Source organism: Antedon bifida, chromosome 7 (genome assembly GCF_963402885.1).
Source record: "Antedon bifida chromosome 7, ecAntBifi1.1, whole genome shotgun sequence".
Lineage (NCBI taxonomy): Eukaryota > Metazoa > Echinodermata > Crinoidea > Comatulida > Antedonidae > Antedon > Antedon bifida.
Genome location: NC_136232.1, coordinates 27076779 through 27091683, shown reverse-complemented (window position 1 = coordinate 27091683; position 14905 = coordinate 27076779). Strand labels below are relative to the sequence as shown.

The 14905-nt window shown below is 35.2% G+C and overlaps 2 protein-coding genes across 2 annotated transcripts; both read left to right on the top strand.

The window, feature by feature from the left end:
- Positions 1-202: 202 nt before the first annotated feature.
- Positions 203-8008, top strand: LOC144848172 (integrator complex subunit 11-like). Its single transcript, XM_078704876.1, has 20 exons — positions 203-326; positions 718-729; positions 994-1079; positions 1312-1385; positions 1752-1863; positions 2143-2202; positions 2336-2392; positions 2792-2890; positions 3282-3316; positions 3421-3501; positions 3763-3885; positions 4107-4161; positions 4318-4413; positions 4587-4799; positions 5186-5348; positions 5747-5857; positions 6109-6179; positions 6401-6528; positions 6688-6757; positions 6958-8008. The coding sequence occupies exons 1-20, from the start codon at positions 299-301 to the stop codon at positions 7099-7101; spliced, it is 1818 nt and encodes a 605-aa protein (XP_078561002.1). The 5' UTR covers positions 203-298; the 3' UTR covers positions 7102-8008.
- Positions 8009-8086: 78 nt separating this feature from the next.
- On the top strand, positions 8087-13509 carry LOC144848174 (uncharacterized). Its single transcript, XM_078704878.1, has 7 exons — positions 8087-8517; positions 9323-9492; positions 10397-10535; positions 11041-11180; positions 11369-11915; positions 12166-12254; positions 12601-13509. Exons 1-7 carry the CDS (start codon positions 8464-8466, stop codon positions 12896-12898), a joined length of 1437 nt encoding a protein of 478 aa, XP_078561004.1. The 5' UTR covers positions 8087-8463; the 3' UTR covers positions 12899-13509.
- The last annotated feature ends 1396 nt before the right edge of the window (positions 13510-14905 follow it).

Genomic DNA, 14905 nt, shown 5'->3' with positions numbered 1-14905 from the left:
GTATGTTTTAACAAGTTTATCAAATTCTTTTGGTTGGCGACTTAATATTCTCCGTGCGAATAGTTATTATGATTGGTTTACACGGCAGTCGTGCGAACAACGGTTTTAGATTAATTTACACGGCTGTCGTGCGAATAACAGATACATTTTTTTTTCTATAGAGGTCGTGATCAAAAATGGTTCCCGTTCACTCGACCACGACCACTCGCAAAATGAAAAACAATGTGGACGGTTTCTGAAACTTAATGATTTTTTTAAAGTTAAACTGCAATTAAATAGTTAATATATATATAACATTATGTCTGACATTCGAGTAATTCCACTAGGTAAGTTAAGCTGATTTTATATGGGAAATAAAGCTTAATTCTTGTAGTTACTTGTAGCTAGGCCTAGACGTAGGCCTTTTCATTAGACACATTGAATAACCACCCAGTAAAATAGTGAGGAATTTAGAACATCTGATCAATGAGTAGTCGTTCCGCCCCCAAGTAGACTAGCCGATATATCATATAGGAGGCTAGTTTCGATTGGTCCAAACCAGGGAGATGTACATCTCCCTGTCCAAACCGAATCATCTGTATGGATGACACAAAGGATTATTGAGTATTAATTACATGTACATTATTTTGTGCTCGTTTTTAACTTGATGATAATTGATATTGATCATGATTAGTTAAAATAATTTAAATTTTATGATTTTTCTTTTTTTATTTTCAGGTGCAGGCCAAGGTATGTTAGGCCCTATTTGTTACAATTCTATGTTTATAAATATTAACCATTACACATTTTATACTAGATTTATAACAAATTAAATTACTGTAACTTAAGCAATACTGTATTATTTATAAAGTAGGAAAACAATTTCGCAACTACCCATTTCCTCTTTTGTGTCTTCAGCAATATATGCAAATCATGAAAAAAAAAATTGTCTGTCCTTTTCTTCTTTTTCCTTTGATGACCGAGCTACATTTAAATATAAATTAATTTTAATAGATGTTGGTAGAAGCTGTATCCTTGTAACGATTGGAGGAAAAAATGTAATGTTGGATTGTGGGATGCATATGGGGTACAATGATGACGTAAGTTTTCCGAAGGTGTAATATCATAAATTATTATTTTTTTTATTCATGTTTAAAATATTTTTATTATGATAATGAAGAAAAAAAAGCAATAACAGAAACCAATATTTGGATTCATGTACAACTGTAGGCCTATATAATATACAATCAGTAGCTGTAATTTTTTTGTATAGTGAACACAGGTTTCTATCAAATTTCTGTATATTATTGTTGAGTTTTGTTTTTGATACAGAGACGCTTCCCTGATTTTACATACATCACAAAATCTGGGAAATTAACCGATCATTTGGACTGTGTTATTATAAGGTAACTCTTTTTATTAACCAATTATTAAAATATGTGGAATAAGTACAGTAGGAGGGAATCCATGTTGGGATAGAGGGACTGGTGGTCTGAAACAGATTCCAAGAACCCCAAAATATACCTCTTGTAAGTCAATACAACTTAAGCCAAGAGTTAAGCTCTGTCTACACTATCAAACTTTATGTGACAAAAAATGTGATGTGACCATATATGGACATGGTGATGTCATATCACTACCATATTTGTGCTTATCATCACCATATTTGGGTACATCACAGTTTTGTCAAACTAGTTTGATAGTGTAGACAGAGCTTTACATTAGTCAGTTTTGTTATAAAATATATTGAAACATTTTGTTAATTGTTGTAGTCACTTTCATCTTGATCATTGTGGATCTCTGCCGTACATGAGTGAGATGGTTGGCTATGATGGTCCTATCTACATGACATCACCCACTAAAGCTATTTGTCCTATTTTATTGGTAAGTGCAATTACAATACAATTTATACAGATTTCAATTCAACTGGGGAAATCACTGAGCCCATCATGATGTATTGTAAAAAGTGGATTGTAGCCTCCTGTGGCAAGTGTACTTGGTGTCTGGTCTGGGCCCCCTATTTCAAACTGTAGATAGTCCACACCAACTGAGCCCCACTGAGGGGGTTGAGGTGATTTTGAAAATATGACATATACGACACCTAGATGGTCGGCCATGCAAGTTGCTAATTTTTAATAACTTATTAATAATATCTATTTTAAGGAGGACTATAGGAAGATCTCTGTTGAAAAAAAAGGAGAGACTAACTTTTTCACATCAGGGGTAAGAATAGTTTATTTTGTTTTATCAAAAAATAAAAAACTTTTAAAATGTAAAAACCCACATTTTGCATGTTTCAATTGTTCTTGGTATAGTATGCAAATTTCAAGTAGAATTTATTTTTGTCTTATTTTAGATGATTAAAGATTGTATGAAAAAGGTTATCACTGTAAATTTACATCAGACAATCAAGGTAACTTTACAAAATTTATTTTTATTGGAAAATGTAGCCCTGTGTACTTTTTATAATAGAGCTAGGCCCGTGTACTAACTCACATACCTAACCTTTTATTGCATCTTTCTATTAACCTCTGTCTACACTATCAAACTTTATGTGACAACAACATGTGATATGCCCATATATGGACATGATGATGTCATATCACTACCATATTTGGGCACTACCATATTTGGGCACATAGAGTTTGATAGTGTAGACAGAGCTTTAGTAAAGTCATCTACAGAGATTACATTAGATAAAATAAATAATAAGAATACATTAAAATTGACACACTTTAGAATATTCTGCTATTACATTTAAAACAATATAACAAACTATATAATTGATAATATTCTACAAAATATGTGGCAGGTTGACGATGAGTTGGAGATTAAAGCTTATTACGCTGGGCATGTGTTAGGAGCTGCTATGATTCAAGTCAAAGTGGGTGATAATTCATTTGTCTATACAGTGAGTACAATGTGTTAACCTTCTATAGCTTGTGAACTAGATTTTCTATTCCATTTACATGGATGGAAACGGAATTGTTGAAGAGATCCATGTTTTATAAATTTTCTATTGAGATTCACAGTTGACAATGGTTTTGATGTCTGTATGTAGATGGTTACCTGAACCAGTACCAGTATACATACTTTTAATATATACTTCTTACAGAAGATTAGTATTTTCTGAACACGCGTATTTCTTTCTGGCTGTTTCACATTTTGATCCTGCCACTGATACCCACAACTTACATGTTTTCTCACAGTAATTTTCTTTAAAGCTTATACTTTGTGTGTATTGTTATTATTAGTAACTGCTCAACAACAATCAGTTATTTTTTATTATTTGATTTCCTCAGGGGGACTACAACATGACACCAGACAGACATTTAGGGTGAGTGTATTCAATTTCATCATGTAACTTATTTATGTCAAGGATTTCTCTTGGACTCGCTTAATTGGCATTTTTAAATAAATAAAAAATATTTTGTTTTTAAGAGCTGCATGGATAGACAAATGTAGACCAGACCTTTTAATAACAGAATCAACTTATGCAACAACGATTCGAGATTCAAAAAGGTAAAGTAATAAAGTTTTTATAATCTTTATATTCTTTACTCCATATATGCTTTTTAGTTTGTGTACAGTGCTATACAGTCAACTCTCCCAATACCAGATTCAAATTTTGTTGAGATCCAAAATGTCCCAAATTCTTTTTTCCATTAAACACACATTCAGAATACCAGACTTTCCGGAAAACCATACATATTAGGCCAACCCAAAGGATTCCGGTATTAGGAGAGTTGACTTTATTAACTATAATATATTATTCTGTTGTAGATGTAGGGAAAGGGATTTCTTAAAGAAGGTTCATGACTGTATTGACAAAGGTGGTAAAGTTCTGATTCCTGTATTTGCACTAGGGAGAGCTCAGGAGCTGTGTATCCTCATTGAGACATTCTGGTGAGTTCATTACACACACCTTCATCAGCCAATTATTGGTACCCTTAACTTAATGTCTATTCTCATTCAATTCAATTTATTCCTGGATTTTACAATACAAACACATACATCACACATGCTAGACCCGGGGGACTCCAGCATTGATTTCAATAAGATGTCCCAGCCAGCAATTATATGTTTTGTTTTCAAACCTTTATGGTTTTCATATATTGTTTTTTCAGGGAAAGAATGAACCTTAAAGTTCCTGTATATTTTTCAACAGGATTAACAGAAAAGGTAAATGATCTGAATGATAAAATTAACTACTTAGTTGGTAACTTGATACAACCAGTGTGTAAATTTGAGGTTGTAATCGTAGAGGAGTAATGTTTAAGGGAAGATCATTTTAATGTTCATGGTTTAATTGTCTTGTATTATTATTGTTATATATAGGCCAATCATTACTACAAGTTATTTATCACATGGACAAACCAGAAAATTAAGAAAACTTTTGTACAAAGAAACATGTTTGAATTCAAGCATATCAAGGTAATATCAAATAGGAATATCTTTGCTATAATTTTGTCTTATTATAAAGGACAGTCAAATACTATATTGCCTTTGTTTAAATCTATCTTATAATGGTAAGCTAATATATTATAGAAATGCCAATAAAAATTGATATAGAAACCTAAGCACTAATTTTAATGTTTGTGTTACAGCCATTTGATAGGTCATACATCTCCAACCCAGGCCCTATGGTTGTATTTGCGACCCCAGGAATGTTGCATTCTGGTCTCTCATTAACCATCTTCAAACAGTGGGCACCAGAGGAGAAGAACATGGTGATAATGCCAGGCTACTGTGTTGCTGGTACTGTGGGACATAAGATTTTAAATGGACAGAAAAAGATTGAATTGGAGAACCGTCAGATTGTGAGTTTCTGTATAATCATAAGATAATTTCTGTTCGAAGTAGCAACAATTTGATATTTATTTATACTGGGTCTTCGATTGGTATCCCAGAGGGCCCAGTTATGATCAGTGGCTGTGATGTACTAGTACACTGGGGTAACCCCTACTCGTCTCGAAAGATGTACTAGGTTCTTTAAAGTGCACATGAGCTAGATGTGTACACTGGACATATGGTTTATAGTCCTTATCCGAGAAGACTTGTTCTACCACCAGAACCATGGAGCGAGTGAGCTTTGAACCCTTGTTGATGTTATGGCTTGGTATTACGGTTCCACTGTCTTAACCGCTCGGCCACTCACTCTTGACTATAAGATGTAAACTTGATGTCCTGTTTCTTTTTTCATTAGTTGGAGGTGAAGTTATCAGTTCAGTATATGTCATTCAGTGCCCATGCTGATGCCAAGGGTATCATGCAACTAATACAGCAATGTGAACCTAAGCATGTCTTACTTGTTCATGGTGAAGCCAAGAAAATGCAGTTTTTAAAACAGAAGATACAACAACAATTTAGTAAGCAAGTTGTAGGACACATACTAAAGCTTTGTCTACACTATCAAACTTTATGTGACAAAAAGGTTTGATGTGTCCATATATGGAAATGATGATGCCATATTACTACCAAATTTAAGCATATCACTACCATATTTGGGCATATCACTACATATTTGGGCACATCACACTTTTTTTGTCAAACTAGTTTGATAGTGTAGTCAGAGATTTAGCTTTGAAAATTATATTGTGTGAAAAACTGTGATTCATACAAAATTTGAACCCAAGACACAATAAATCAGTGGTAGTATTTAACTGTACAATCTTATATTGAGACAATTTGTTTATTATTTAATAAATAGGTTTATCTTCTGAGAAATAAACGAGAGAAATTAAATTTGTTGTATGTTGTTTAACAGGTATAGGATGTTTTATGCCAGCTAACGGAGAGACTGCATTGATACCAACCAAGTGTAACATTAAAGCTGACATTTCATTAGGATTGTTAAAAAGGAGTGCAACTGTAAGTGGTAAGTTGAATGAACCATTTAGGAGGTCTGATGGTGTTCTACTAAGCTGACATTTCATTAGGCTTGTTAAAAAGGAGTGCAACTGTAAGTGGTAAGTTGAATGAACTATTTAGGAGGTCTGATGGTGTTCTACTTAAGATTATACGAATAGAGTCCAAAATCACTGAGTGCAGAGGTATGTTAAAGGTAATAATGGAGAAAGACATGATACTTTGTTATATAAGTGACAAGTGATGCGATTATTTTTCTAGGTTATCAGTCACAACCATTGGACAGCAAGAAAGTAAAGACAATGCATGGTATACTGATGATGCAGAATGACGTAAGTTATGTCTTTTAACTAACTATAACCAGACACCTTGAACTAACCCATGATGTCAAGTTTTAACAGTACAGTTTTTTTAAAAGAATTATGGAAGATTTTGAGCCTTCAAAAAATGTTCTGTCTATCTTTTAAACAGAAATAGAAAAGTGACCTAATATATTTCTTACCACATCATATACATGTTTTATAAAATATTCAAATGATTTTGTTTTTTATAGAAACTTGTTCTTGAAGATGCAGATGTAGTGATGCAACAGCTAGGCATTGAGGAACATGAAATAAGGTTTTCATCTAACATCACAATTCCACCAATGAGCATGGAAACACTACACAAAAGAATTAAAAGGTGAATGATAGGTTAGATACTAAATAGTAAGATTTAATGTTCTGTTCCAATATCAACAGATGTATGCATAATATCACATTGCAAAGATTCCCCTTTGTATATCTATGCATACTGTCCATACTGTATAATACCTATTCATACTTTTGGTTCTTATTTCAGAAAATTTGCTGGTGAGAATGTGCTGTTAATGGCAGATGGTTCAATTATGATTGGATCTGTATTAATCAAGGTAAGACAACACTATTCTTGTAATAGCTCTTGTTATGCAGTTCAATGTTAATGTGATGTAATAGCTTGTCTTTTGGTGAAATAACATGAAGGTGTTTGTATTCAGTTTGCTCCAGCCTCATTGTTGTATATTAACTTTTCTTTTCCTACATCATATGTTTTTTTTTTATTATAAATGAAGAAAGTTGCTTTTTTTCTCAGTCTGCTGGGGAACCGACAGATGAGGGAACGGACTTACTGGTGTCATGGTCATACGAAGATGAAGAACTTGGTAGCGCCCTCTACACGGCATTGGAACAAGGAGCAAACACACGCCCTCAATCACAACCATCAACTGCATCATGATCAGTTTACTATAAAATGATGAAATAATCAGCCGTGCTTATGTTCTGCGGTGCTTAGATGTTGGTGGTGTACAGGTAGTATCTTGGCCAATCGGGAAAAGGTTAAAAATAATTTGATATTAACCAACCAACAACAAGCAATCAATCAATTGTTCTGTTTTTATAGCGCTATTCCAAAGATAATTGATTGTCTGTCAAAACCGATCAGAGCAAGTGAGGTTTGAATAGTGACACTGGTCAAGTACCCTGATGCTGACAATTTACTACATTAGTCGTGTCGATTGGCGAAATAGATTAATTTGGTAGAGTCAAGCAATGATATACATTCAACATTATTTATAATCAGTATAGGAAGATGATGATAATTACCTTTAATAATAGTTGATTCCATATTACACCGTTTAGTTTCTAGTCCATTAGAAAGTGCAAGTGTTTACTATTTGTTTACAAGAACAATCAAATATTTATACTGTAAAAGTGTAGTCATTAACAGGTGGCCTCTCATCAATGCATGACAGGGGTTGGGTAAACCAGTATACATTCAAGACAGACGAGGCAAGGATGCTTTAAATAATAATCATAAAAATATGACGATCTGTGCTGGGGAAATGGAGTGGGTGGTGAAAAGTGAAAATTTCAGACAAGCCTCGTCAGCCCCATGCTGGATACGGCACTGACATTATTCAAATATGTACTAGATTTTTAAACTGAAAACAATTTGGTACACTGGACCTACGATTTATAGTCCTTTTTTGAAAAAGCTTATTCTACCACTAAAAAATTGGAATGACCTGCAAAGCCATGCTGATTTTATGGCTATAACTTACAGCATCTCTGTATGTAACATTTTTTATTTGTAATTAAAAATGTCAAAATGGCATAAATAGTTTTGACATAACAGAAACTTATATTACTTTCACTATTGTATTACTTGTGTACCTGTAATAAAAATGTGATAATTATCTATCACTATAATCCGTTTCATTTTGAAAACAGAAGTAGCTATGCCTATTATGTCCAAAGCGTCCAAAGTGATCACCTGTCGCTGTGGATAATTGCACTTCCCTCAATCTCACTTCCCCACAACCCACGTGCTACTATTTTTTTTCAATGACTAACTTTGTGACTCATTTTGAAAGAGTTCATATATAACAGACCATGAAAGTTTGTTAAAATCTACATAATCGCGCTTGTATCTTGGCAACATATCCTTTCTGGTTTGCACGGGGCATGCGTCAGAGGGTACTGGTATCAGTAAGAGAGAAGTACCATTATTTATACGCGGGAGGCGCCGCCGGGAAGCACACACAGTTCGGGTCAGGCCGCGGGAAGTCTTCACATTATCTTTCACATTATCCACAAGATGTTTTATCCAACAATCAATCAGATCTTCGTCTTAGTATGTTTATTTTCTCAGGTATGTACTTTTTAATGTTGTTTTATGTTTTTAGATACATAAGTCTTGTCATCAATAGTTTCTTACTGTAATAGATAACGAATTGGTGTTTGATATTGCAGACTTAAGATTGAAACATTTTTAGCTTTAGTAAGATAAGGGACGTATGTTTAACCCGGCTCGTAAGTAAATTAATCCAACAAGTGACGTGAACGCGCGCAGTGACGCGCAAACTGTCAACTGTCCAATCAAATGTAACTGCGTTACCACCGGTGGTATCCACGGTACACCATTGGACATTAGGCCCCAATACGTATGTAAATAAACATAATAAATATACTACTAATATAGTAATTTGATATAAAATGTACATATTAATCAAAAATTATCATTATTAACACAATTATAATTAAATAGATTGATTGCTTCCCATGACCGTGACGATGTGAGAGCAACATGTTCATGTATCCCCATGTTTAATGTCCTTCATTAGTTGACATTGTTCCGATAAGCAACATTTTGAAACTATAAAAAGATCGGAAATGACGTCACGTTCATGAATCATAGGAAGCGTTTGGATTTTAATAAATTACCGAACATTAGCAGTACGCCAAATATGTATTTATAAATTTCAAATAAAATATTTTATTTAATTAAAAGGTACCTAATTTAACTGTAAAACATTAACATTATTATGTTATCGACAACCATATTAACATTAAGAACTTGACGTCTACTTCCTAAATTGAATCACTAGGGGAAAAGCATCATTTGATGACGTAATTAATATCGAAATATTGTAATTTCACGTTTAATTTACATACAGGTGTTTGATGACGTATCAAGTGAGATTGAACTTCAATTCAAATTACACCATTATTCAAATCCAGAAAGCAAAGATTACGATGGTAGTTGTTGCGACCATATTAGGAGTTTCTCTTGTTCCAATGATTGTGATAACAAGTTTGTTATTTGCTTAGATGGACATATTGGATCGTAAGTAGGCATGACGTCATTATCATTATCACACGTAATACGACGTTCGTAATGTAGCCTACTTGGATGGACATAATTGTAGCGTAAATAGGCATGACGTCATTATCACACGTAACACGGCGTTCGTAATGTAGACTTGGATGGACATAATTGTAGCGTAAATAGGCATGACGTCATTATCATTATCACAAGTAACGGTTCATAATGTTTAAATCAAAATAAAAATCAAGTTAAAACTGCCTCAATATAAGTATATTAATACGACATGTTTCGAGCCTAGGATTGGAATATGGGAACGTACTTTAGGCATGACGTCATTTTCATTATCACAAGTAACAGGTTCATAATGCAGTCTACTTAGATGGGAACGTACGTAGGCATACGTCATTATCATTACGTAAGCAAGTTCATCATTATCATCACAATTACCAAGTTACTTTACTGGACATTATTATCAGGGTTATGTGTTTTTAAACACATAAATCTTAAAAGATTTTTAAAAATTCGGCGAATTCTTATAAATTAATATAATAATAATATCGGTATAACGATGAATATTTAACTTTTATTTTTTGTTATTTTACCGGGATGTTGATTTAATCATTTGAATCATCGCGTACTCTAAGTTCAGTCAGGCAACCATGACGATGATGACGCATCTAATTGGTTACATCCTAGATCAGTATTGACAATTATGACACGTCAAGGGGGCATATAATGAGGTCGTCGGAGAGGAGGAGATGCGAAAATGAAATAGTATCGATACCATCGCTGCACCTCTAATGACGCAGCTGCCACTCAAACCGAAAGGTTGGGTACCATTCGGTAAACAACACCGATATTAATCAAACTTTTATTTCTTTAATTATTTTAATTAATTTTTTTCTTTCAATTTTTTTTATAGGTCAAAGGATTTAAATAAATGTTCTATTGGTCAAATCGACACAGCTCAGATTTACGATGGAAACGATCACTTCTACTTTCCACCTATTCTTCCGTACAGGATCAGTAACCCGATGTCGTTTACGCTGACGTCATGGCAGGTATGACATGCCAATTAATAATTTTATTATTCAAATCAATGATAATACCTCTAAATATTTTAACGAGTTTTTGTTTTATACTCTGACACGGCGAAATGTACCCATCAGGTCTATGTGAGGGTGTGTGGCGCAGTGTGCTGGACGTTGGATTACTGATCCTGAGTTCGAATATCCAACTCTCGCCGCATCCTTAGACAAGACGCTTTACTTACATTTGCCTCTCTCCACCCAGGTGTATAAATGGGAACCCGGTTAGATCAAGACACAACTTTGCGCTGATTACTAGCTGCATTATGGGAGTATGTTTCCATACGTGTTTGATCCAAAAAATGACTGGGGTAATAATGTGCAGTGCATTGAGAGCTTGCTTATGCAGAGTAGGGCAAAACATCCGACCAACACCCTGACGCAAAGCTAACCCTGATATTACCATCATACGTGTAAAGTTTATATCGATTTTTTCAATTCATTATTTTGTTATTTGTTTATTTGTCACGTGATACAGGGAGGAATGCGACTTAAAGGAGTCGTCTATGACGTAGATTCAACATCTGGACATGATTTAGTGGATAAATATTATGAAAATATTAAGTTCTCATTGGATAATGTTTGGCACGCTAGAAGGATACAGGGTGCGAGATCTGTGTAAGTATGAAAGATTTTTGCCGGTGGTAGTGGGAAATCGCACGCTTGAAGGACACGTGTTGTGTGCAAGATCTGCGTCGTGCGCATTGCGCGCTAGAGATTTAAGGAATTGATCACATAGGCATATGTGAAAAGATGTACTTTTGCATGAAACAATATTTTGGTAATGATATTTTGTTTTCTTTCAGAATGGAAATCAAATATCGAGTTGGTTGCAAAGCCAATTACTATGGCAAAAATTGTATAAAGCATTGCGTACCGAGGTCAGATGAACGTGGTCACTACACTTGTAACAAGGTCACCGGTCAAAAGATTTGTGGACAGGGATGGGAAGGGCCAAATTGTGACCATGACTTTAACGAATGTCTTAGTGAACCTTGTTTAAATAATGGTACATGTGACCACGGTCGTAATCATTACACATGCGTGTGTCCATACGGTTGGGGTGGACATCAATGTAATCTATTAATGGATCCATGTATTAAATCTCCGTGTGTAAACAGCTTATCCTGTCACGCTATCAACGAAGGTGCATCATATAAATGTACATGCCTACCGGGTTGGGCTGGTAAAGATTGTGATGTTAAGTTACATAGTTGTGCGTCAGCTCCGTGTCAAAACGGAGGACAATGTATTGAGACTGATAACCACTGGTCGTGTACCTGTATTAATGGCTGGTCTGGGAAGACGTGTGGTGGCGCTGCAATTAGGCTACGAGATCAATTGAATGATGAGGTAAGTCAAGGATTCCTTGTTTATTTCTATAACTTCTGTAAGCATTATTAAGTACGGTGGTATTGCTGTGTTACATATGGGCCACCGTACTAATATATCACGAGATTTCCACTTCTATGTTACATTATGAGCCACCGTACTAATATATCAAGAACATACATATTGTCACATATGTATTAAATTATCAATGAAAAACAAAACAATAATACAGTAGTAATAAGACATGTTACGTATGTTATATTTTTTCCAGAATTCAGTGAGTGGTCGTTGGTGGATTTCCCTACTATTTGTAGGCATGATCTGTGCCGTAGCAGGCGTTCTTGGATACATTTACAAGAGGTAAGGCTCTGTACTTTACGCTTGTGTGTATATAATGTATACGACAGGTATGGTTAAGTTCCAGTTTGGTTTATGTATGTCGTTATTACTGGGATTGATTAGTCTTCTATACAGAAGGAAGGACTAGATCAGTGGTAACATTGCCCTCCTTTATAATTGCCTTCCACTGGTTAGTGTGCACACAGTAAATCGTAGCCCGGCCCTGTCAAATTTAGAAAACATGTTATAAATGATATATGCTTTGTGTTATGTGGACTTACCTCCGCCAAGGGGCTATATGCAGTCGATCGCGTGTGTTTGTTTGTTTGTTAGCAGGATTACTCATTCCTTAAAATTAAAATTGCAGACGAAAGCGGCGAACAACGACCGAAGAGGAAGACTCGGACCGAGCAACATTCGTAACCGGTACCAGCGAACCTGTAGTCGTGGCATTCCATCGTCGATCCATGGATTCCGATCGCGTATCACAAGGACCCGCCAAAGTCATCGACGACGGCGAGGAACAAACATTTACGGATCTTAGCTACATGGTTACCATGGAAAAATTGAAGAAAATTACGGACGAGGAGGAAGACGGGGACGAAGAGGGTCTGATTGGGGCTATAGGAGGGGTAGAAGTCAATGATATATATGAGGTTGAATAAACAGTCTATCTTTCAAAATAATATTAACACGTGATATGGACCATAGCATACAAATACTCCTAATAATGTTATTACAAATTAGACTGTTCACATTTGTTTACTCCCCTGAAGTCCCCGGATCAGCACAGGTTTGTTGTTCCTTGGGCAAGATCATAAACAAATGTTACAATATATAAAATCAATATACTTTAGCAACAAGAAGAGGAATGCACGACGCGTTAGGTCTCCGTCCGTCTCTCGTCCTGAAAACGACAAGTCACTTGTCGCGTAATCCACAGACGAAGCAACAGGTTTGTCTACGTCACTGGGTCTAGGGCTGTCCATATTTCTTGCCCGCTGTGAGTGGATTTTAACGACTTTGAATTAATAAAAGAGCCTTCTGGAATATATTTAATGGAGTATAGAAGGTGAAATTATGTATAATACACAGCCATAATGGCTCTGGTATAGTAAAGAGCCATATTGGTATAGTAGATAAAGAGCGCCCTCTTTATCGTCACACAATTCTGGTTGTATTTTTGACAATACTGTAGGTTACAGAGAACAAAGTTTCTTTCTTTATATTTAAGACTCGCCTATCTTGACTCTTTTGTATAAATAATAAACATTCGTTGCGACAGACACATGTATGTGGTATTTTGTTGTGTTTGTAAGCCGCATGTTTACGATGACGACACAATGAGATGCATTATCGATGAAGCGCCCTCTATATCGTCACACAATTTCGGTTGCGAGCGATAACTAGATATTTATAATTTTGTTCCAAATGATATCGCTTTGTTGATATAAGCACAAACTTAAATAAACTCAGAATAACATAGATAATGTAGACGTTTAATGTTACAACACATAAATATTACATACAAACATGCATTCTATTTTATATTATACTCTAGTACATTTTGAATCTTTTGTTTCATTAAATATAGTATATAGGCTAGAAAATGATGAATAAATTATACAGTTTATATCATGCCATGAGGAATGGAGATTAGAATGTTATTTGTTGAAACACATTAATCGAACAACAACGATACATAAACATGGTAGGGGGCAGTATAATGTTGTTTTTAACATACTTTGTTCTGCAAAAGTACCGACTAATCGATAAACCAAACCATATATTTCGTAATATCAGTATTAAATATGCTTAGAGTAATTTTCTACATTTAGTTTACCTTTCCTTCCTCGCTTAAACCTGATAATCCGACAATATAATGTATGTGTAGGCGATATGCTACCGGAAGAACTAAGATACAGATTTTTTAAACATTGATTGACACCTCTCCTAATAATGGACTAGTCCGCGAACCCTCCGTCACGAGGGACGGTACCAACCCATAACCACCATCATCATTTGTTTTCGTTGAAAGGAATGCCCGTTTCAACGTAGCACTAAGTACTCCAATGACGTGATAGATGACCAGTTTGATCGAGATGAATGCAATCTCCTGAAGCTAGGTAAACATTGTTGTTTTTTTGTATACGTTATTTTAGCGTTGCCGAATATCTGGCAGGCTGTATTCATTTGAAATACGTTTACCTTAACTAAAGTCGATGGAAGTTAAACCTTTATCTCGGAATATTGTTATTCTTCCCCCGTACTTCCTAGCTGTCATATTCTACCTGTCCAACACTGGACACTCTAATGCTTGGTTCCCACTAGAGACGCAACACAACAACGTAACGCAATGTAAGGAATTTGACCAATCACAAGCGATAGATTTATTCGACTGCCGCTTGTCATTGGTCAACTAGTTTGCGTTGCGTCTACGTCCTTGCGTTGCGTCCTAGTGGGAACCAAGCTTTACGGTGTGTCTAACAGCGATATGATCTTGCTACCTAGTGTCTAACAGCGATATGATCTTGCTACCTAGTGCCTAGATCTAATGGACATAGCGTACTTTAACCCCGTATTATTGACGGCAACTCATTGTGTTAAATACCAATGCTAGAATATCAGCATAGTTATTTCCCAGCTGAACTTGATTTTACTCTATTCATTTA